Source organism: Esox lucius, chromosome 19 (genome assembly GCF_011004845.1).
Source record: "Esox lucius isolate fEsoLuc1 chromosome 19, fEsoLuc1.pri, whole genome shotgun sequence".
Lineage (NCBI taxonomy): Eukaryota > Metazoa > Chordata > Actinopteri > Esociformes > Esocidae > Esox > Esox lucius.
In genome coordinates this window covers 36,633,882-36,657,757 of record NC_047587.1, presented here as the reverse complement: position 1 = coordinate 36,657,757, position 23,876 = coordinate 36,633,882, and the positions used below count along the sequence as shown (strand labels likewise).

The 23,876-nt window shown below is 45.6% G+C and overlaps 1 protein-coding gene across 1 annotated transcript in view; it reads left to right on the top strand.

The window, feature by feature from the left end:
* Nucleotides 1-23,876, top strand: part of pik3c2a (phosphatidylinositol-4-phosphate 3-kinase, catalytic subunit type 2 alpha) — a 65,903-nt gene that overhangs the window by 31,278 nt on the left and 10,749 nt on the right. Inside the window, exons 5-18 of the mRNA XM_029114998.2 lie at nucleotides 2,619-2,739; nucleotides 3,969-4,080; nucleotides 5,159-5,238; nucleotides 5,353-5,416; nucleotides 5,726-5,872; nucleotides 6,389-6,422; nucleotides 6,605-6,863; nucleotides 13,321-13,443; nucleotides 15,785-15,952; nucleotides 16,040-16,148; nucleotides 17,183-17,325; nucleotides 21,181-21,369; nucleotides 21,558-21,651; nucleotides 21,770-21,864. Of these exons, the coding sequence (XP_028970831.1) occupies nucleotides 2,619-2,739; nucleotides 3,969-4,080; nucleotides 5,159-5,238; nucleotides 5,353-5,416; nucleotides 5,726-5,872; nucleotides 6,389-6,422; nucleotides 6,605-6,863; nucleotides 13,321-13,443; nucleotides 15,785-15,952; nucleotides 16,040-16,148; nucleotides 17,183-17,325; nucleotides 21,181-21,369; nucleotides 21,558-21,651; nucleotides 21,770-21,864 (1,738 nt within the window). The remainder of the gene's footprint in view (nucleotides 1-2,618; nucleotides 2,740-3,968; nucleotides 4,081-5,158; nucleotides 5,239-5,352; nucleotides 5,417-5,725; nucleotides 5,873-6,388; nucleotides 6,423-6,604; nucleotides 6,864-13,320; nucleotides 13,444-15,784; nucleotides 15,953-16,039; nucleotides 16,149-17,182; nucleotides 17,326-21,180; nucleotides 21,370-21,557; nucleotides 21,652-21,769; nucleotides 21,865-23,876) is intronic.

Sequence of the window (23,876 nt, the reverse complement as noted above, 5' to 3'; positions counted from 1 at the left end):
CTCGACGGCTGCATGGTCGTATCCCAAAAAACTGTAAAAAACCTTGGCGTTACCCTTGACCCTGACCTCTCCTTTGAAGAACATATAAAATATGTCTCAAGAGTTGCTTATTTTCATCTTCAAAACATCGCAAAAATTAGAAACTTTCTATCAAAAACTGATGCAGAAAAATTAATCCATGCTTTCGTTACTTCTAGATTAGATTACTGCAATGCTCTTCTCTCTGGTTATCCAGACAAATTAATAAATAAACTTCAATTAGTGCTGCACACAGCTGCTAGAATCCTAACTAGAACAAAAAAATTTGAACACATTACTCCTGTCCTGGCATCCTTACATTGGCTGCAAGTTAGGGTTAGGGCTGATTTTAAGGTTTTACTCTTAACCTATAAATCAATACATGGACTTGCTCCTACTTACCTTGCTGAAATGATCCAGCCATACATACCTACACGTAACCTTAGATCGCAAGATGCAGGCCTTTTAATTGTACCTAGAATTTCTAAACAAACAGTTGGCGGCAGGGCCTTTTCTCATAGAGCTCCACTCCTGTGGAATGATCTGCCAATTAAGGTTAGAAATGCAAACTCAGTGCAAACTTTCAAGTGTCTACTAAAAACTCATCTCTACAGCACGGTTTATAATTAGGTGTAGCCTGGCCCGGGGGCGTGAAGGTGACCAGTAGGCTTGATACTGTCCACCCTTGCTGTCTTGCCAGGTGGGCTCTCGTAGCCACTGGGATGCCCTCCCTCCAATGCCTTTTGGGGGAAGAGTCACTGGCTTGTTGTTGACTCTCTATAGCGCACTTGTGCAGTTGGGCTGTACGCTGCTAGCAATACTCGGCCCTCATTCAGGGGGGTTGCGGTTGGTGGGTGTCCCTTTGGTTGATGCCTGGCAATGTGGTTGGATTGATTTCCTGCCTGTTGGGCCCTGTCCGGGGCCTCCCCCGGGTATGGCCACAGTGTCACCGGACCCCCCCGTCTCAGTTTCCAAGGTGTTACGCTGCTATATTATTGTGCTGGGGGACATGAGGGATGTACTACTAACTTTTCTCAGTTTCCTCCAATTTAAAATTTTAGAAGGAGATGAGGTCCTTGTCCACACCTGCGGATTACCTGGTTTGGGGGGACCGTTGCTGTTCCTGTCCTTGTCCACCTGGTCATACTTCTGACCTAGTCTAAAATATCTAGTCTAATATACTCTGGATTTAGCCAAGAGAAATTTATTTATTATTCCAATTGGACTCTTAATATCTCACCCGGCACAGCCAGAAGAGGACTGGTCACCCCTCTGAGCCTGGGTCCTCTCTAGGTTTCTTCCTAAAATTCGACCTTCTTAGGGAGTTTTTCCTAGCCACTGAAATTCAACACTACTGTTGTTTGCTCCTTGGGGTTTAAGGCCGGGTGTCTCTGTAAAGCACTTTGTGACAACTGCTGTTGTAAAAAGCGCTTTATAAATACATTTTGATTTGATTTGAACCCCTTGCACAGTAAAAGAGGGGTTTCCATGATTCTCTCTTTTCACTTGATGAAATAGTCAGTTGTCTTCACCTATATTCATAGTTGTGTTGTGCCATGAAATGAAATAGCTCTGGCAGTGTAAAGTTCATCTTCAGTCTCGCTAGCAATTGCTCAATACTTATGACTATACCAAGTAGTAAGTAGATACTAGTAAGCCTATTAGTGACTAACACATCCACGCCTACCCCCTAGAGAGTGTTCCTGATCTACTGCAGAGCTTTTTTCTTCACTATGGTGAGCGTTCTATGGTCATGCCGGTCGAGGTCCTGTCCAGTGATTGCTTTTTTCTTTATGTACCAAGCAGTTGATTGGATCACACCTAACGTTTTAGCTTTGTCTCTGATCAATTTAAAAACGAGCTGCTGTTTCTGAATGTTTCATCCCATATTGAAGAAAATACTGTGCTGACAATCTGTGCTTCAACCCCCTTATCACTGCAAAACTTCAAATCTAATTTGTTGGAGTACAAAGCCAAAACAACAATACTTCAGTCGGGGTCCAAATACATTTGGAATGGACGGTACATTACTAGAGGTAGTGAATATACGTCTCTCCACAGTCCCAGTGAGGGGGGAGGTTTTGTGTCACTGCTCGCTTCAGAATATCAGAGATCAATTTACTGGTTTAGGCAAAGTGTGTTACTGGATTCAAACAGGTGAGATTAATTGAGTGAATCTGATCAGTTTTTCTTGTCCTACCAACTCCTTTACGGACACACCAGTGACTGTTGGGGTTGGCAGGCCGGCTAATGCAGATATTGGATAAATAAAAGGTTCCACTTGAACCACCCATACTGTAATTTGGCCGAAAAGACCTTACAGTGTTGTTTTCATGGTGAAACTGCAGTCTAGACAATTATTAACTATTTTCTTCCCCCTGTGCAGTTTTTGTTTCTGTCCAACCTCTGAGCCTCTTTGACATGAAATCTTCTTCTATTAAGTGGATTGGAAAATTTGGATTCCTTGCTGCCTGTTGCCCGTTCATTGTCAAGTCTTCGGACACCACTCTTGCGCTGGCTTTAACCCCCTCTTTCTCTGTCCATCTGCTTCAGTCTCTCTCTGTCTGATTGTGTCTCTCCCTCTGTCTCTTCCTCTTCAGTGAGTTCTCCTGTGGAGCTCCTCATCATGCAGGCCCTGTGTTGGGTCCACGATGACCTCAGCAAAGTGGACATCAGCAGCTATGTCCTCAAGGTCTGCGGCCAGGAGGAGGCACTGCAGAAGTGAGTCGGTCATAAACGCGTGGGACTGTCCTGAGGAAGGGAGGGAGGGGAGGGAGAGGAGGGAGGGGAGGAAGGGAGGGAGGGGAGTAAGGGAGGGAGGGAGGGGAGGAAGGGAGAGAGAGGAGGAAGGGAGGGAGAGGAGGGAGGGAGGGAGGGGAGGGAGGGAGGGAGGGAGGGAGGGAGGGAGAGGAGGAAGGGAGGGAGGGGAGGAAGGGAGAGAGGGGAGGAAGGAAGGGAGGGGAGGAGGGAGAGGGAGGGGAGGGAGGGAGGGAGGGAGGGGAGGAAGGGAGAGAGGGAGGGGAGGGAGGGGAGGGAGAGGAGGAAGGGAGGGAGGGGAGGAAGGGAGAGAGGGGAGGAAGGGAGGGAGAGGAGGAAGGAAGGGAGGGGAGGGAGGGAGGGAGGGAGGGAGGGAGGGAGAGGAGGAAGGGGGGGAGGAGAGGAAGGGAGGGAGGAGAGGAAGGGAGGGAGGGAGGATAAAAAGCAACGATATCAACCAGACCCTGCCAACATTCCACAGGCACAAAGCGATTTGCCTTTAATTGTGTTAGGAACATGTTTCCTTTTGGCCATTTAGCCACTGGAAGGGCAGAGGGCTGGGGATTCTTCTACTAATGAAGAACAGGGGGATTAAGCAAAAGCAGATCTGTGTGTGTCTGTGTTTGTGTTTGCTTGCGTGTGTTTGTGTGCGCGTGTCAAGCTTGCATACGCTACATATTTTTTGACCTATGTCAGTTTCATTTTCTAACTCGCTACAAATTCCCCAGTCTTTGTTTATCTGGACTCTCTCAGCCTTGTCAGGTTTTGGCAAGCCCTCAGAAGGTGCTGAAAGTGGACTTGATTTTTCCATTGCTCCCTGCTAGGCCTGAAGATGAACTGGGCTCTCACCTCACATTGCTCTTAACATAAGGCTATCAGGGTGTCAGGCAGCCTTACGGTTAGTGTGTTAAAGCAGACACAGAAAGCCAGACAGCGCTTGCCCATGAGTTTAACTCTAAATTGTTACTGCAAGTGTCTGGATTACAGCATATCCTGTGCCTAGTGACATATACTTAATAACTGAAATATAGATGTAAATATGTATAGGTGGTCTTCATGTTGGCACACAAGAAAAGTTTTAAAAAGCATATCAAACAAAAATACGTTTATTGGACTATTTCCTGAAAGTCCCATATGTTTTCTTTCACAACCCTGGTGTTCTACTTGATCTTGGTCCCTGTATGGTCCTCCAGTAAGCACAGCCTGGGCAGCCATGAGTACGTCCAGAACTGCAGGAAGTGGGAGGCCGAGATCAAGCTCCAGCTGCTTTCCCAAACCACCATGAGAAGGGATCTGGCACGAACGGTAAGACCCAAACCATCCACCAACCAACCAGTCATTGGTCAAGCACTTTGTCTCAAAAACCAACAACTGTGGATTCTGCCGACCCACTGTCGTACAAACGGACGTACCGGGAGACAAACAGACAGACAGACGTACCGGGAGACAGACAGACAGACGTACCGGGAGACAGACAGACAGACGTACCGGGAGACAGACAGACAGACGTACCGGGAGACAGACAGACAGACGTACCGGGAGACAGACAGACAGACAGACGTACCGGGAGACAGACAGACAGACAGACGTACCGGGAGACAGACAGACAGACAGACGTACCGGGAGACAGACAGACAGACAGACGTACCGGGAGACAGACAGACAGACAGACGTACCGGGAGACAGACAGACAGACAGACGTACCGGGAGACAGACAGACAGACAGACGTACCGGGAGACAGACAGACAGACAGACGTACCGGGAGACAGACAGACAGACAGACGTACCGGGAGACAGACAGACAGACAGACGTACCGGGAGACAGACAGACAGACAGACGTACCGGGAGACAGACAGACAGACAGACGTACCGGGAGACAGACAGACAGACAGACGTACCGGGAGACAGACAGACAGACAGACGTACCGGGAGACAGACAGACAGACGTACCGGGAGACAGACAGACAGACGTACCGGGAGACAGACAGACGTACCGGGAGACAGACAGACAGACAGACGTACCGGGAGACAGACAGACAGAAAGACAGACGTACCGGGAGACAGACAGACAGAAAGACAGATGTACCATGAGACAGACAGACAGAAAGACAGATGTACCATGAGACAGACAGACAGACGTACCGGGAGACAGACAGACAGACAGACAGACAGACGTACCGGGAGACAGACAGACAGAAAGACAGATGTACCATGAGACAGACAGACAGAAAGACAGATGTACCATGAGACAGACAGACAGACGTACCGGGAGACAGACAGACGTACCGGGAGACAGACAGACGTACCGGGAGACAGACAGACGTACCGGGAGACAGACGTACCGGGAGACAGACATCTCACAGGTTATCATGCGCTTGCAGGCGGAAGATGACACCTCTCCAGTAGACTTGGAGAGGCACCTGGGCCAAGTGGAGAGGCCCTTTAAGGAGAATGTCACGAGGTAGGAGCATGTCGTTCTTCCTGCTTCCTATCACATCTTTACATCGACTGTCTGGAACTAAATACATTCCTGACAAAGGCTGAGACGTATCTTTTCATTCCCTCTCCTACTCAGACAAGGCCTGAGCGACTATCTAGAAGGTTATCACAATCAAGTCAACATATGTCTGCAGAACGAGGTAGCTCAGGAAGTTACTGCACTGAAGGCACATTTGTTTGATGTCGTGTGTGTGTGTGTGTGTCTGTGTGTGTGTGTGTGTGTGTCTGTGTCTGTGTGTGTCTGTGTGTGGGTGGGAGGGTGGGTGTGTGTGTGTGCATTCATGGTGCTAAATTGCTGTCGTATGTTGAAAGGATGTTGTTGCTTGGATTGGTAACGCATGATTGCAACAGGCCTATAGATTCCTAATTCAGGAATGATTTGAGTTGTTGAGTACGGTGAAGTACGTAAACACACACGCGGCCTCAACACAATGACCTGCCCCCTCCAGAGCACCCAGTATAAAACGGTGGAGCGTCTGGTGCAGAAGGTGAAGAGCCTGTGCTGTGCCCTGGGCGAGGTGGAGACCCAGGCAATCACAGAGGCCGTCAAGAGGGTCAAGTGGTCAGTCAACCTGCCCAGGACACGCTCGCCAGAGGTAGGTCCAATCATGTACAAACCTCCTAACATATAAATGGAGGTCTATTGGTTGGTGACTTGGAATGCTCTCAGATGTGAACATCACTGTTTGAAATACAGCAACTCTGTGTGGGACAGTTTATCATGGGTCAGATTGTAGCATTTAAGATAGGTGCCGATGAGGGTCCTTTCTGACTCAATCTGTAGAGCCTGTCGGTCGCCTTGCCCGAGTTTTAGATGTGATTCCCAGTACAAAAGAATTATGAAAATGTACAGTACTGTGCAAAAGTCTTAAGCACCTGAAAGTTGAACTGAAACTATTTATATGGGTTGTATGTAATTTATATATTTACGTTTTATATAACATTTGAACCACCTAAATAAATGGCTTTAGTATGACTTTCAGATTTCTATGAAATGTACTGTACATCAGAATCAGAAAGTTTTATTGCCAAGTAAAATACTCACTACTTTTGTAAGTCGTTTTGGATTGGACCATCTGATAAAACAATATAAATGTAAATGTTTCTGTCAGGTGGGCTCCAAGACCTCAGGTGGCTCATCAGAGGGTGAGTGCTGCAAAAACCAGTTTGCATCTTTCGCACACATTCAGTTTGACCAAGCAAGACGACTACAATCAGAATGTCATCAATGAAGCAACCTCCTCACTTACTGATATCAACTACAAAACGTTTAAAGATTACGTCCTGCAAGCTAACGTGACCCTTCTCTTCCACCTTGACCCCTCCAGGTCACCTCAGCCCAGTGGAGGAGTGCATGGGCATCCTGACAGACGCTGTCTACGACCTGGCCAGGCTTTACCTGCGCTCTTTCTGTCCCGCCTCCTCCTCCTACAGCTCCTCCCCTGACCCCACTTCCTCTAACTCCCAGCATGCAGAGGGGGAGTCTGCCCCAGAGGGACGTGGCAGCAAGGACGCCTCGGGCACCACCGACCACCTGCAGTTCACCGTGTTCGCAGTGCACGGCATTCCTGCCGCATGGGTCAGCAGGTGAGCGGACCCAATCACCTTGTTGACTTGACACGTCAGTGTGCTAGCCATCATGGCTGTGTTTTAAAAATGCATACCTGCCTTCTGTATCTTTTAAGAACCCCAGAGAGCATATTTTCTAGTATGGGGGGAATGCAGGGCACTTAAAAAATTTAACATTTGAACTATACCTTTGATAACATTACCTCACGACGCAATATGCTCTAGACAGGTACCTTTGATGCATAATAATATAGAATGTCTGATAGGTACTTCTGGAGAATAATAATATAGAATGTCTGATAGGTACTTTTGATGGATAATAATATAGAATGTCTGATAGGTTCTTTTGATGGATAATAATATAGAATGTCTGATAGGTACTGATGATGGATAATAATATAGAATGTCTGATAGGTACCTTTGATGGATAATAATATAGGATGTCTGCTAGGTACCTTTGATGGATAATAATATATGATGTCTGATAGGTACTGTTGATGGATAATAATATAGAATGTCTGCTAGGTACTTTTGATGAATAATAATTTTGAATGTCTGATAGGTACTTTTGGTGGATAATAATATAGAATGTCTGCTAGGTACTTTTGATGAATAATAATTTTGAATGTCTGATAGGTACTGTTGATGGATAATAATACAGAATGTCTGATAGGTACTGTTGATGGATAATAATACAGAATGTCTGATAGGTACTGTTGATGGATAATAATACAGAATGTCTGATAGGTACTGTTGATGGATAATAATACAGAATGTCTGATAGGTACTGTTGATGGATAATAATACAGCACGCTTTTGCAGATGTGCACCATTTGCATACCTGGGAACTCATACAATGACCTGAGCCAAGAAAGATACTTTTGCCAGTAAAAGAGATGTTGTTAACTCTTGCATTACCCCTGGTTACTGAATACTCCCATCCTCTCTCCATTTTCTGGAACATAGAGCCCTGTTATAGCACTGTTGCCCTGGCCAAACTCAACTGAACATATACAATGGATATAAAGTCTACATGCCCCTGTAAAAATGCCAGATTTATGTGATGTAAAAGAATGAGACAAAGATAAATCATGTCAGAACTTTTTCCACCTTTAATGTGACCTATAATATGAACAATTCATGAGGGGAAAAAATTAAAAAACTCACAATAACCTGGTTGATTTTATTACAGTACTCAGTCTATTTGGGTAGGAGTCTATTAGCATGGCACATCTTGACGTGGCAATATTTGCCCACTCTTCTTTGCAAAAGCGCTCCAAATCTGTCAGATTGCTAGGACATCTCCTGTGCACAGCCCTCTTCAGATCACCCCACAGATGTTCAATTGGATTCAGGTCTGGGCTCTGGCTGGCCCATTCCAAAACGTTAATCTTCTTCTGCTGAAGCCATGCTTTTGTGGATTTGGATGTGTGCTTCGGATTGTTGTCGTGCTGAAAGGTGAACTTCATCTTCAGCTTTCTAACGGACGCAGGAAGGTTTTGTGCCAAAATTGCCTGGTATTTGGAACTATTCATTATTCCCTCCATCCTGACTAAGGCCCCGGTTCCAGCTGAAGAAAAACAGCCCAAAGCATGATGCTGTCATCGCCATGCTTCACTGTGGGTATGGTGTTCTTTGGGTGATGTGCAGTTGTGTTTTTGCGCCTAACATACCTTTTGGAATTATGGCCAAAAGGTTCAACCTTGGTTTCATCAGACCATAATACATTGTCCCACATGCTTTTGGGGGACTTGATGTTTGTTTTGCAAACCTCACCCGGGTTTGGATGTTTTTCTTTGTAAGAAAAGGCTTCCGTCTAGCCACCCTACCCCATAGCCCATTCAAATGAATAATACGGGAGATTGTTGTCACATGTAGCACACAGCCAGTACTTGCCAGAAATTCCTGCATTTCGTTTAATGTTGCTGTAGGCCTCTTGGAAGCCTCCCTGACCAGTTTTCTCATCTTGTCATTTATTTTGGAGGGACTTCCAGTTCTTGGTAATGTATCTGTTGTTCCATAGTATATCTAATGCTTTGGAAATTATTTTGTACCCTTCTCCTGACTGATATCTTTCAACAATGAGATCCCTCTGATGCTTTGGAAGCTCTCTGCCAACCATGGCTTTTGCTCTGAGATGCAACTAAGAAAATGTCAGGAAAAGAACAGCTGAACTTTATTTGTGATTAATCAGAATCACTTTAAATGATGGCAGGTGTGTAATGACTTCTATGTAACATGAGTTTGAATGTGATTGGTTAATGCTGAACACATCCCCAGTTATAAGAGGGTGGTGCACACTTATTGTGCACCAGGTTATTGTTTTTATTTTTCATTTTTCCCCCTCGAAGATTTCAGTTTGTTTTTCAATTAAATTGTTCACATTATAGTTCATATTAAAAGAGGAAAAGTTCTGACATGATTTATCTGTCTCATTCTTTTACATCACAAAAACCTGGCATTTTCACAGGGGTGTGTAGAACTTTTATATCCTCTGTACCTACTAGTATATCTATCCATCCATCCATCATCTTCCACTTATCCGGGGTCGGGTCGCGGGGGCAGCAGTCTAAGCAGGGATGCCCAGACTTCCCTCTCCCCAGACACTTCCTCTAGCTCTTCCGGGGGGACACCGAGGCGTTCCCAGGCCAGCCTTGCGGCTCACCTCTTTCTTCACCACGACAGACCGATACATCGACTGCATTACTGCAGAAGCTGCACCGATCCGTCTGTCAATCTCCCGTTCCATCCTTCCCTCACTCATGAACAAGACCCCTAGATACTTAAACTCCTCCACTTGAGGCAGGCACTCTCCACCAACCTGACTGAGGACCATGGCCTCGGATTTGGAGGTGCTGATTTTCATCCCCACCACTTCACACTCTGCTGCAAACCGTCCCAGTGCATGCTGAAGGTCCTGGTTAGAAGGGGCCAACACGACAACATCATCTGCAAAGAGCAGAGATGAAATTGTGTGGTCCCCAAACCTGACACCCTCCGGCCCCTGGCTGCGCCTAGAAATTCTGTCCATAAAAATTACGAACAGAACCGGCGACAAAGGGCAGCCCTGCCGGAGTCCAACATGCACAGGGAATAAGTCTGACTTACTGCCGGCAATGCGGACCAAGCTCCTGCTTCGGTTGTACAGGGACCTGACAGCTCTTAGCAAAGGACCCAAGACCCCATATTCCCGAAGCACCCTCCACAAGATGCCGCGAGGGACACAGTCGAATGCCTTCTCCAAATCCACAAAACACATGTGGATTGGTTGGGCAAACTCCCATGAACCCTCCAACACCCCGTAGAGGGTATAGAGCTGGTCCAGTGTTCAACGGCCCGGACGAAAACCACACTGTTCCTCCTGAATCCGAGGTTCTACTATCGGCCGTATTCTCCTCTCCAGAACCCTGGCATAGACTTTCCCGGGGAGGCTGAGAAGTGTGATTCCCCCTGTAGTTGGAACACACCCTCCGGTCCCCCTTCTTAAAAAGAGGGACCACCACCCCGGTCTGCCATCCCAGAGGCACTGTCCCCGACCGCCACGCAATGTTGCACAGGCGTGTCAACCAAGACACCCCACAACATCCAGAGACTTGAGGAACTCAGGGCGGATCTCATCCACCCCCGGTGCCTTGCCACCGAGGAGTTTCTTGACCACCTCTGTGACTTCAGCCCGGGTGATCGACGAGTCCACCTCTGAGCCCTCATCCTCTGCTTCCTCAATGGAAGACGTGACAGCGGGATTGAGGAGATCCTCGAAGTACTCCTTCCACTGCCCGATGACATCCTCAGTTGAGGTCAACAGCTGCCCACCTCTACTGTAAACAGCGTTGGTAGGGCACTGTTTCCCTCTCCTGAGGCGCCGGATGGTTTGCCAGAATCTCTTCGAGGCCAGCCGATAGTCCTTCTCCATGGCCTCACCGAACTCCTCCCAGGCCCGAGTTTTTGCCTCCACAACCACCCGGGCTGCAGCCCGCTTGGCCTGTCGGTACCCGTCAGCTGCCTCAGGAGTCCCACAAGCCAACCAGGCCTGATAGGACTCCTTCTTCAGCTTGACGGCATCCCTTACTTCCGGTGTCCACCACCGGGTTTGGGGATTGCCGCCTCGACAGGCACTGGAGACCTTACGGCCACAGCTCCGAGCGGCCGCTTCGACAATGGCGGTGGAGAACATGGTCCACTCGGACTCAATATCTCCAGCCTCCCTCGGGATCCAGTCGAAGCTCTGCCGGAGGTGGGAGTTAAAGATCTCTCTGACAGGAGACTCGGCCAGACGTTCACAGCAGACCCTTACAGTACGCTTGGGCCTGCCGAGTCTGTCCAGCTTCCTCCCCCGCCATCGGATCCAACTCACCACCAGGTGGTGATCAGTTGACAGCTCCGCCCCTCTCTTCACCCGAGTGTCCAAGACATACGGCTGCAGGTCAGATGAGACGACAACAAAGTCGATCATCGACCTGCGGCCTAGGGTGTCCTGGTGCCACGTGCACTGATGGACACCCTTATGCATGAACATGGTGTTCGTTATGGATAAACTGTGACTAGCACAGAAGTCCAATAACTGAACACCACTCGGGTTCAGATCAGGGGGGCCGTTCCTCCCAATCACACCCCTCCAGGTCGGAGCACTTTCCAGCACCCCTCCCAGAGACTCCAAGAAGGTCGGGTACTCTGCACTGCCGTTCAGCCCGTAGGCACAAACAACAGTGAGAGACCTATCCCCGACCCGTTGGCGCAGGGAAACGACCCTCTCGTTTACCGGGGTAAACTCCAACGCATGGCGGCAGAGCTGGGGAGCTATAAGCAAACACACACCAGCCCGCCTCCTCTCACCATGGGCAACTCCAGAGTGGTGAAGAGTCCATCCTCTCTAAAGGAGTATGGTTCCAGAGCCCAAGCCGTGCGTAGAGGTGATCCCGACTACCTCTAATCGGAACCTCTCAACCTCACGCAATCTCAGGCTCCTTCCCCGCCAGCGAGGTGACATTCCACGTCCCTAGAGCCAGTTTCCGTGTCCAGAGATCGGGTTGTCTAGGCCCCTGCCTTCGACTGCCGCCCGATCCTCTTCGCACCGGCCCCTTATGGTACCACGTTGCCCGTTCGGGCTGAGCCCGGCCGGGCCCCATGGGGAAAAGGCCCGGCCATCAGGCGCTCGCATACGAGCCCCAACCCCGGGCCTGGCTCCAGGGTGGGGCCCCGGCTGCGCCATACCGGGCGACGTCACGGAACTCAAAATCTTAAGCATCATTAAGGGGGTTTTTAACCGCTCTTAGTCTGACCCGTCGCCTAAGACCTGTTTGCCTTGGGAGACCCTACCAAGGGCATATAGCCCCAGACAACATAGCTCCTAGGGTCACTCGGGTACTCAAACCCCTCCACCACGTTAAGGTGGCAGTTCATGGAGGGGCTAGTATATCTAGTTCAATAACAAATATCATACAATTGGAAGTTGTCAGTTACAGTAAGGAAGACACCAGAGGCTATAGGATCCATCTTTTATGAAGTCCTTGGCCCTAGAACTGATTTCTCTCTTGGAATCCAATAACACTGTGCTCCCAGGTTGGCTAAGGTGTCTCTGTCTAGAAGTGACTTAAGCCATCCCTACCCCTCACTCAGCGCTAACCTGCATGAAGTGGCACCCTCCACTTTTGGTTTTACCGTATTACCACTCTAAACTGAAATATTTTGTTAAACACTTTGCGACAGACTCTCCCTGTTTGTTGCTTTTTTCTGTCAGGGACCCACGTTTTTTCTTGGTTGGCCGATGAAGACCTCTTCAAAAAGAGAGGAACTGGTTAAAATCTGTTGTTTATCTTCTGTCTGTCATCTCTAGGGTCTTGTCCAGGAGCTATTTTTATAAGGCATGGAAAGCATTTCCAAGCACCGTACCAAGAGCCACTGAAAATACAGATCCTGTAACACATAATGCCTGAATGGCTCTCAGAAATATTTATTCTGGAACTAATGGATACTTTGTGTAAAATGATGGCATGGTTGAAATGTTGAAGTTAATTAAGGATTTAGTACTCAGTTGTGGCACGATTTTCACAAACATCCACTCACAAACAAACAAACACATTATCTTTAGATCAACTGATGCTTTATGTCACCAACGACAGTGAAGGCATGCATACCGTGCTGTGTTGAAGCCTGAGACAGATGGCACTGCGTAATAGGAAATATTTTGGAATCCTGAATTGTTCACTGCTTTGTATACTCAAAATGTGTGCTTGTAACGAATGCCATCTCTTTCATAGTGTCAATGATGACTTTCATAAAAAATGTGAACCGTGTAAATAAACAGAGTTGACTGAACACAGTCTGCATTTGATGAACGGTCATTTGTAAGCTCTGTGAAAAGTTGACTGTGTTCTTTATGAAGTAGAAAGGATAACTCTTGTGAAATTGAGTATTTATAGATGGGATTTAAGCTCCAGAATCACATGTTAATTCTCTCCATTTACCTTCTTTCCAGCTATGAGAAGTACTATCTGATGTGTGCCCTGACACACAATGGCAGGAACCTGTTCAAGCCCATCCAGTCCAAGAAAGTGGGCACCTATAAGAGCTTCTTCTACCACATCAAATGGGACGAATTGTACGTGACTCGCTAACCCCTGGAATACAGTAGTTTTCTACTGATCAGAAAGAAGTGTTTTTTTACTGGCTATTGTTGAAGACAAGTTATCAAGTATTTGATACACTGCCGATTTTGCAGGTTTTCCCACTTACTAAGCATGTAGAAGTCTGTCATTTTTATCATAGGTACTCTTCAACTGTGATTGACGGAATCTAAAACAAAAATCCAGAAAATCACATTGTATGATTTTTATGTAATAAATGTGCATTTTATTGCATGACATAAGTATTTGATACATCAGAAAAGCAGAACTTAATATTTGGTACAGAAAAGAGATCATACATTTCCTGTAGTTCTTGACCAGGTTTGCACACACTGCAGCAGGGATTTTGGCCAACTCCTCCATACAGACCATCTCCAGATCCTTCAGGTTTCGGGGCTGTCGCTGGGCAATACGGACTTTCAGCTCCCTCCAAAGATTTTCTATTGGGTTCAGGTCTGGAGACTGGCTAGGCCACTATAGGACCTTGAGATGCTTCTTACGGAGCCACTCTTTAATTACCCTGGCTGTGTGTTTCGGGTCGTTGTCGTTCTGCAAGACCCAGCCACGACCCATCTTCAATGCTCTTACTGTGGGAAGGAGGTTGTTGGCCAAGATCTTGCGATACATGGCCCCATCCATCCTCCCTCAATACGATGCAGTCGTCCTGTCCCCTTTGCAGAAATGCATCCCCAAAGAATTATGTTTCCACCTCCATGCTTCACGGTTAGGATGGTATTCTTGGGGTTGTACTCATCCTTCTTCTTCTTCCAAACAAGGCGAGTGGAGTTTAGACCAAAAAGCTCAAGTTTTGTTTCATCAGACCACATGACCTTCTCCCATTCCTCCTCTGGATCATCCAGATGGTCATTGGCAAACTTCAGACGGGCCTGGAAATGAACTGGCTTGAGCAGGGGTACGCTGCAGGATTTTAATCCATGGCGGCGTATTGTGTTACTAATGGTTTTCTTTGAGACTGTGGTCCCAGCTCTCTTCAGGTCATTGACCAAGTCCTGCCGTGTAGTTCTGGGCTGATCCCTCACCTTCCTCATGATCATTGATGCCCCACGAGGTGAGATCTTGCATGGAGCCCCAGACGGAGGGAGATTGACAGTCATCATGAACTTCTTCCATTTTCTAATAATTGCGCCATCAGTTATTGCCTTCTCACCAAGCTGCTTGCCTATTGTCCTGTAGCCCATCTCAGCCTTGTGCAGGTCTAAAATATTATCCTTGATGTCCTTGCATAGGTCTCTGGTCTTGGCCATTGTGGAGAGGTTGGATTCTGTTTGATTGAGTGTGTGGACAGGTGTCTTTTATACAGGTAAAAAGTTCAAACAGGTGCGGTTAATACAGGTAATGAGTGGAGAACAGGATGGCTTCTTAAAGAAAAACTAACATGTCTGTGAGAGCCGGAATTCTTACTGGTTGGTAGGTGATCAAATACTTATATCATGCAATAAAATGATTTATTTTTATTTAAAAATCATACAATTTGATTTTTCTGGGTTTTTGTTTTAGATTCCATCTCTCACTGTTGAAGTGTACTTATGATAAAAATTACAGACCTCTACATGCTTTGTAAGTAGGAAAACCTGCAAAATTGGCAGTGATTCAAATACTTCTTCTCCCCACTGTATGATCTAGGGTCAAATGTCTTTGGTATTTGTTACTAAGTTTACAACATCTATTTAAATGTTTTGTAATTTAATGGAGCTCATGGAGTAACTACCAGGAGAAGGCAGGTTTCCTAGGAGATATTCTGTCATACGCAGCATACATAAAACAACAGTAATGGATAGAGAAGGAATGACAACTTTGAAATATACCATCTGTTTGCTGATTATTCTTTTTTTATTCATGGTTATTGTAAATAACAATTCAATCTGAATTGCCTCACCTGGTTAAATAAATAAACCCCTTTTTGTCAATTTGACAACAAATTCTTATTTTCGATTACATCAGTCAATTGCATGACAACAATACACAGAACAAAGTAAATACGGTTAAAAGATTGGAGTAAGTACTATCCACAAGTGAATCGACTCCAAATATCTAATCAGGCAAAACACAGCAAGACCCTAAGGATTGTGTGAACCGTAATCAGGGTGTCCTTTGTCAGTCCCGGAGACAGTTAGTGGTTTGGCTGATTCCACCCAGCTGACATAGTGACCCAGTCCGTTGTAGTACAGTGTTGCATACTGTCCATTTTTAGAATGGGTTTGTGGTCCTTTTAGCCACTCCGAGCCTCTACATTACCCAGTGGGCTAGCCTGCATAGACCCTATGCACGTTCATTCCATGCGTTCCTTCCTCCTAGGATCAACTTCCCCATGGCGGTGGCCCTGCTTCCATTGGAGTCCATGTTGACTCTCTCTCTCTTTGGAGTCCTGAACCAAAACGCCAGCAGCTCCCCAGACTCCAACAAGCAGCGCAAGGGACCAGAGCTGCTGGGCAAGGTCTCCCTGCCCCTGTTTGACTTCCGACGGTAAGGCCCAATACATTTAGCAAGGCGTATTTTACCTTTTTGATTGTGTTACAGCTGTTTATTGTGTGCTTGGTTGGGTGTATTCAGGGTGCTGGCGCGTGGTACCAAGCTGCTGTGTCTATGGACAAGTTCTCAGACTGCCTCCGCCACAACTGGGGGCCGTAGGAAGAACCTGGCCGAGAGGGTCATACTGCAGGTGACCACACGCCTCTACACACAGGAATATATGGAGGGGTGACAAAGGAAATACCTGAATAAATGACTGCAGGAACATAACGAACACAGATGCTTCCATATAGGTTTATATCATGACACAATAAAGCAATTCACTTTCTATCATGCTCTGTGGCATGTTAAACCAGCCCAGTTGACCTCGATTTTGGATCAAGATGGCAAGAGAAGAGGATTCAAGAGACTTTGAAAGAGGGTTCATTATTCAGGGATGGATGGCAGGAGCTTCAGTCACAGACTGCTCAACTGGATAGTGTTTCAGTTGGTTCAGAGGTTTCCACTTGTCCCCTTAGACGGAAGGGTTACTGCAAATCATTACCAAGTTATTCTGAATATTCACCTTTATCCTATGGTGAAACATTTCTGTCCTGATGGGAGTGGTCTCCAGGATGACAATGCCACAATCCGCATGGCACAAGGGGTCACTGAGTGGTTTGATAAGTATGAACATTATGTGAATTCGCATCAGGTCTCAACCCATTGAACTCCTATAGGAGATTTTGTATCAACTTGTTAGACAGCACTGTCCACCACCAGTAGAGTTCCAGAGACTCTTGAAGCAGTTCTTGCTGCTGGTGATGGCCCAAACCTCATTGAGACACTATGTTGGTTTTTCCTTTAATTTGTCACCCATCTGTATATACTGTATGTGAAACTGTTTAACCCGATAGAGTTGAGAATTTCCAGACTGGTCCTTTCCCTATTTTGTGTTCTTCGGTTTTCTCACTGGCCACATCCTGCCCTTTCTGTGCTAAGTGCTAAGGTATTCAACACAATTGGACTGGTGAAAGCAAGTGTTTTAATCCTGTTGGATCAGTTTTAACCTCAAAGAAATGAAAGATGATGCTTTGTTTATTTCATTTCAGACCAAAGTGTGTATGTCCCACTTCTTTCTCTGACACATTTACCATGTTGTGGGGACCTAAGGTGTGTTCCCATGCATGCAAGTTTCCATGTGTCTGCTACCCCTTCCATGACCTCTGACCTCCTGCCGTTCAGGTGGATTTCCCCAGCCCGATGGTAGACGTGCTCTACGTGGGGCCCCAGGAGATCCCTTGCCCTGACCCCGACACCCTGGAGGACCTGGACCCTGATCTGCGGCGCCAAGTGGAGGAACTCTGCAGCCGAGCCTCCACTTTTGGGTATGTCCAAGGCACCGGGGCACTTTGATAAAAGACCTAACTGGATTTCCAGTTCCATTGGAGTCCATGTTGACTCTAACAAAGAAAATCTCAATTCCATTTATTTTCTTGTTTTTTCTCTCATATTTCTCATGTTTTTTTTTTTTTACTATTTACAGTGCATTTGGAAAGTATTCACACCCACAGCATGTTTCTAAAATGGATTAAATAGATTTGTTTTCAACATCAGTCTACGCACAATACCCCATAATGAAGAAATATTAGTGACTTTATAAAAAAAAACGAATCACATTTACATAAGTATTCAGACCCCTTTACTCTGTACTTCGCTGAATAATCTTTGGCAGTAATTATAGCTTTGAATATTCTTGGTTATGACGCTGTTTGCTTGGCACACCTCTACAGTGGCTAGGCAACAGAGAGACATTCACTGACTTGTCACAAAAACACTCCTGAATTGTCTTGGCTGTGTGGTCAGAGTCATTGTCCTGTTGGAAGGCGAACCTTCAGCCCAGCCGGAGGTCCTGAGCACTCTGGAGAAGGTTTTCATCAACAATCTCTGTACTTTGCTCTGTTTAACTTTCCCTTGATCCAAACTTGTCTCCCATTTCCTGCCACTGAAAAGAATCCCCACAGCTTTATGCTGCCACCACTTTGCTTTATCAAAATCTAACTTTGCATGTTTTTGTTGTAGGCAGACCAAGAACACATCAATATAAATGTCAGTCTTGAACCCTAAACACAGACCTGTGCTCCATAGCCAATCAGAGCAACAGTAGGGCTATATGCAAATATACCATTTGCCACACAGGCCACCTCTGTCAAATGTAAATAATAAGCTAAAAGGTGTTTGTTGAAGCCTCAAATTTCTTTGGTTTATTTTTTACTGCAAATACGCAGTCCGACATGAGAGGTAGATAGATAGACATGAGGTAGATATATAGACATGAGAGATAGATAGACATCAGAGAAAGGTAGATAGACATGAGATAGACATGAGAGTTAGATAGGTAGATAGACATGAGAGAGACATGAGAGTTAGATAGGTAGATAGACATGAGAGATAGAGAGACAGACATGAGATATAAAGAGAGAGACATGAGAAATATACTATTTGTGGATGACATTAAATAAGTTCAGAATAAAGGTGCAATACTAAACTGAATTAAATAGCTAGATAATAAATGTAAACAGAAATAGTCCATAATCCCTAATAGCAGGAGGGAGCAGACAATGTCTTGAAATTACACAAGCTTGATACCGATTTATTTGACTACCATGCAAAGTATATTAATCATTTCTTGGCCCACTTCAGTCCATTCTGCCAAGAATGCCTTACTCTGTCATGGAATGTTTAGTCAAATATAGTCTCTTTTTAAAACAGACCATGAATGTCATGCTTTATGTTAAAACCCTTTAATTGAATGGAGGCCTGCATTAAACACCAGATAAAGACTACTTAAGGCTAAATCAAATTCTATATGAAAATGCTATAGGATTTGCTCCACTATTTATTTATAGGGCACTCTTATAGGCATAAGTTATGCTTGAATAGCCAGAATAGCCAGTTGACTACTGTCTGAAATGTAACTTAAAGCACTGTAATTGCGTGCCGGACGTTGCACTGACTTTTTACAACTTGTATAACTTTATAGAAATAGTCAACACAAAAAGGTGTAGGAAACATTCATGATAACTGAATGTCATCTCCTGTCAGAAGCTGATTCTCAATGCCATTATGTTAAGTTATATTTCTAATGGTGTTACCTAAGGTCTTTCATTTTAAAACCTTTTCCCTAAATAACTCTTCAGTCCTCTTAGTCCCGGACCATAGATATCTGTTCTCATTTTGTAGTGTCTGTTCCCCCAGACGTTTAGCTGTGGACATATAAATGCCCACTTACACACACTGCCAACCTCTGCCAGGCAGCCAGCCAGGGCCATTACTCTGTCCCTTCATCCACAAAGAGCAATTTCTTCTATGCCTCTAATCCTTTCTATTTTCTCAGAGCTTTTGCTCCTTTTATTCCGATGTTGGAATTTTCTTCTTTTGCCTTCTGTTTTGTAAAGATGTAATTTCCAAGTGGTGAATATTCTATTAGGCTGAGGCATTCTGTAGCTTGTCTTAGAAACCCTCTAGGTGAACTCTGTCATGATCTGTTTGTGGGATTTGTGGCAAGAGTGCTCCTCTTTCATTGGTTTGTAGGGCATTCATTGTGTTCATTTGGGCACACCGGACCAAATATTTTTGCACCAGTTCACATAAACATTTATGGCCCTATCCTGTTGGGCTTGTTGGACTATTTCTGACCATTTATTTTGAGTAACTGAAAATGACCTGAATGGGGACAATCATAGAAATATATATACATACAGTGGGGAGAACAAGTATTTGATACACTGCCAATTTTGCAGGTTTTCCTGCTTACAAAGCATGTAGAAGTCTGTCATTTTTATCATAGGTACTCTTCAACGGTGAATGACGGAATCTAAAACAAAAATCCAGAAAATCACATTGTAAGAATTTTAAATAATCAATTTGCATTTTATTGCATGACATAAGTATTTGATCACCTACCAACCAGTGAGAATCCCAGCTCTCCCAGACATGTTAGTTTTTCTTTAAGAAGCCCTCCTGTTCTCCACTCATTACCTGTATTAACTACACCTGTTTGAACTTGTTACCTGTATAAAAGACACCTGTCCACACACTCAATCAAACAGACTCCAACCTCTCCACAATGGCCAAGACCAGAGAGCTGTGTAAGGACATCAGGGATAAAATTTTAGACCTGCACAAGGCTGGGATGGGCTACAGGGCAATAGGCAAGCAGCTTGGTGAGAAGGCAACAAGTGTTGGCTCAATGATTAGAAAATGGAAGAAGTTCAAGATGATGGTCAATCTCCTTCGGTCTGGGGCTCCATGCAAGATCTCACCTCGTGGGGCATCAATGATCATGAGGAAGGTGAGGGATCAGCCCAGAACTACACGGCAGGACCTGGTCAATGACCTGAAGAGAGCTGGGACCACAGTCTCAAAGAAAACCATTAGTAACACACTATGCCGCCATGGATTAAAATCCTGCAGCGTACGCAAGGTCCCCCTGCTCAAGCCAGCGCATGTCCAGGCCCGTCTGAAGTTTGCCATTGACCATCTGGATGATCCAGAGGAGGAATGGGAGAAGGTCATGTGGTCTGATGAGACATAAATAGAGCTTTTTGGTCTAAACTCCACTCGCCGTGTTTGGAGGAAGAAGAAGGATTTGTACAACCCCAAGAACACCATCCCAACCGTGAAGCATGGAGGTGGAAACATAATTCTTTGGGGATCCTTTTCTGCAAAGGGGACAGGACGACTGCACTGTATTGAAGGGAGGATGGATGGAGCCATGTATCGCAAGGTCTTGGCCAACAACCTCCTTCCCTCAGTAAAAGCATTGAAGATGGGTCGTGGCTGGGTCTTCCAGCATGACAACGACCCGAAACACACAGCCAGGGCAACTAAGGAGTGGCTCCGTAAGAAGCATCTCAAGGTCCTGGAGTGGCCTAGCCAGTAAAATCGGCAGTGTATCAAATACTTGTTCTCCCCACTGTGTGTGTGTGTGTGTTTTATGTAGTATCTGAATAACACGGTTAATGGGATTTTTTACTATGAAGAAAAACTACTTTTTATTTCACTGTTTTCATTAGTAGAGCTGGTCACCACCCCAAAAAACATGTGCATGTCAGTAAAGTTTTCAAGCAAAAACGATTTCTGTACAAAGAAATTATTGTGTTTATCCGAAAATTCGGTGGTAGTGGCTGACTACTAAGGAGTTCTGCCTCAACCTCCTCTCTCTCGCCTCTTGGCCACAGGTTGATGCGGGCCGACCGCCAGCTGCTGTGGGACCAGCGGCATCATTGTCGGGTCTACACCGACAGCCTGCCCAAGGTTCTGGCCAGCGCCCCCAGCTGGGACAGGGGCAGCCTGGCTGAGATCCACTCCTTGCTGCACCACTGGCCATCGCTCCAACCCGTGTGCGCCCTGGAGCTGCTCGACTCCAAGTGAGTTCAGTACGACACGTGTGCACACTGACATGAGTTTCAGTGTGTGAAGTCAGTGTTCAATCTGTGGTCAGGGGAAACCTTTTAATACACACTCATATGTTTAACATAGATGTGTTTAGATCAAAGGCCATACTCCATTTGGACATGTCTATCCCTGTCTGCCTTTCTGACTCTCTGTCTTATAGGTTTGCTGACACGGAGGTGAGGAGCATGGCTGTCCGCTGGATTGAAACCAGCAGTGACGACGAGCTGGCAGACTACCTGCCTCAGCTAGTACAGGTAAAATACACACACACGCTTACGCACACATGCAAGCACGCACCCATGCACACAAATGGAGACCTGGAATGCTTTTCTCACCTACTTGTCTGGTTCCATGTGCTTGTCGCTCTCTCAGGCTCTGAAGTTTGAGTGTCACCTCGAGAACGCCCTGGTGATGTTCCTACTGTCCAGAGCACACGGCAACATTAACATCGCCCACTTCCTGTACTGGTGAGACTCTACACTAAGGAAACTAAAGGGTAGATAAGGATTATGTCACTGGGGAGAGGTATATAGCCTGTATACCAGGGTTAGAGCTGTTCTTAGACACAAGACAATGTGGAGTGCCTGGACACAGCACTTAGCTGTGGTATATTGGCCAGGTCACAAACCCCACAGACAGCGTGTCGCCCGGATTACAGTTTATTGTCTACTATAGCTTATCAATATAGATCTACTTTGAGCTGCCATAGTGTGGTCTTAAATGTTTAAACCTCATCCTTCTGCTACAAATCGCTCTGCACGATTGCTATTCAACTACATTGCTTTGGTCTGGATGTTAAGTCACTAGTTTCCTCAAGAGAAGTATGAGCACATTGATCTGACTTGTGTCCATTAGGGCAGTGGTTCCTCACTTTTCTATGGTGCAGTGTTTGTACAAGGGGCTTGAAGTGCTGGAATTTGGGTCTCAGAAAATCAGTCCCCAGCTAATGCGGAGAAATGTGGATGGGATTCACCGGGCCATGGCTTGGCAGGACCCATTCATGTTAATAATATCTATTTCATCTATGGGTGAGGGGGCCCAAGCATAAACCATTTTCGGGGGCTCAGGACTCCTGGCAACAGCCCTGTGCCAAACCATGTGGGCATTCTGTCGGACAACAAACTGGAGTGTTGACTTCCACTTGGCTTCCTAAACGTGTTCCGCTGGGAAGCCTGATGTTTTCATTAGATCTATTCTTGAATGGTAATGGACTGTCTCTATAAACATACGTGAATAAAATAAATCTTAGTGCCATGCCAGATGCATGGTTTACGAAAGCAGTTATATTGCATTTGATCAGTCTACCGCGCACCCACTGACATCCCTAGACCAAGAGAGGCACCATTCATTTCACCTGATCCCAGAGCACAGGCCAGAGGTATAGACTTAGCTGTCACACATCTCCCTAACCGAAAGTACCATGAGTTGATGTCCGTTTTCCCTTTACTCCCACAATGACATACAGGTCCTTATTCTTTTAATGCAGTGAAATCACAGGTAGGCCTTTGGAAATAAGAAAATCTGATTTGTTTTGCAGTAGCCTTTACTGGCATTAAGTAAAGGTTTTTCTAAAGCACATGTACAGGTCGCCTTATCGAAAGTGAGTGACAAAAGTACACTAGAAACTAAGCACAATAGCATTCACTTTACAAAGCTTTTTCACACATTTCAGCGCAATAAAGGTCACTGTTTAGGGCCGAAACTGATAATGTAATGGAGCCTGAGTGGGTGTTTGAGTAGTGATGGAACATTCACTGATAAATAAGTAAGAGATCAACACAAGCGTTCTGGACATTACCTTGGAATAATGGACGTCCAAGTCCCTTTGGCAGAGTCACGTTTTCCGAGGTAATGTACATAAACAGATTATACCATAGTACCCAAACAATAACATAAGCAAATATAACTATATATTCCGTTGTTTGTTTATATTCACGTTTTATTAATGAATTGATGCTTTTGGTTTCTACAGACTCAACTCGTCATTAAGTCTATTGGTTCTGAAGTTCTATATATAGAACTAATGGAATGAATGACCAGGTCTCGTCTGTAGCAACCGAAATATGAAAAATCATAAATTCTAGAATATAAAACATAAGCAAGTTTTTGTTTTAATATTTTATGTATTTGTCCTCCTTTAACTGAACTAGCTAGCTAGAAATAAGTAGATATTTTTTCTGTTGTTTTGCAATGCATGCCAAGGGGTCACCTAGGGTTCTGACATGTCCTCGTCACCCAGACAGTGGGTGGGGCCTGTAAATGGGAGAGCTTAAATTCTGAAAATTTCAATTTTGTCCTTTAAAGTCCCTATATTTGACTTGCCAATGTCTGTTGGTACAGTAAAAAGAGTCATTTGTTTTTACTGGTTTGAAACCAGAGGATTTCTGTATTGCAGAGACACAGCCACAAACACGAAGCTCATTCTGTTTCTCCGGCAACGGCTGTGGCAACAGGCTTTTGCCTGTCCCTTTCATTGTTA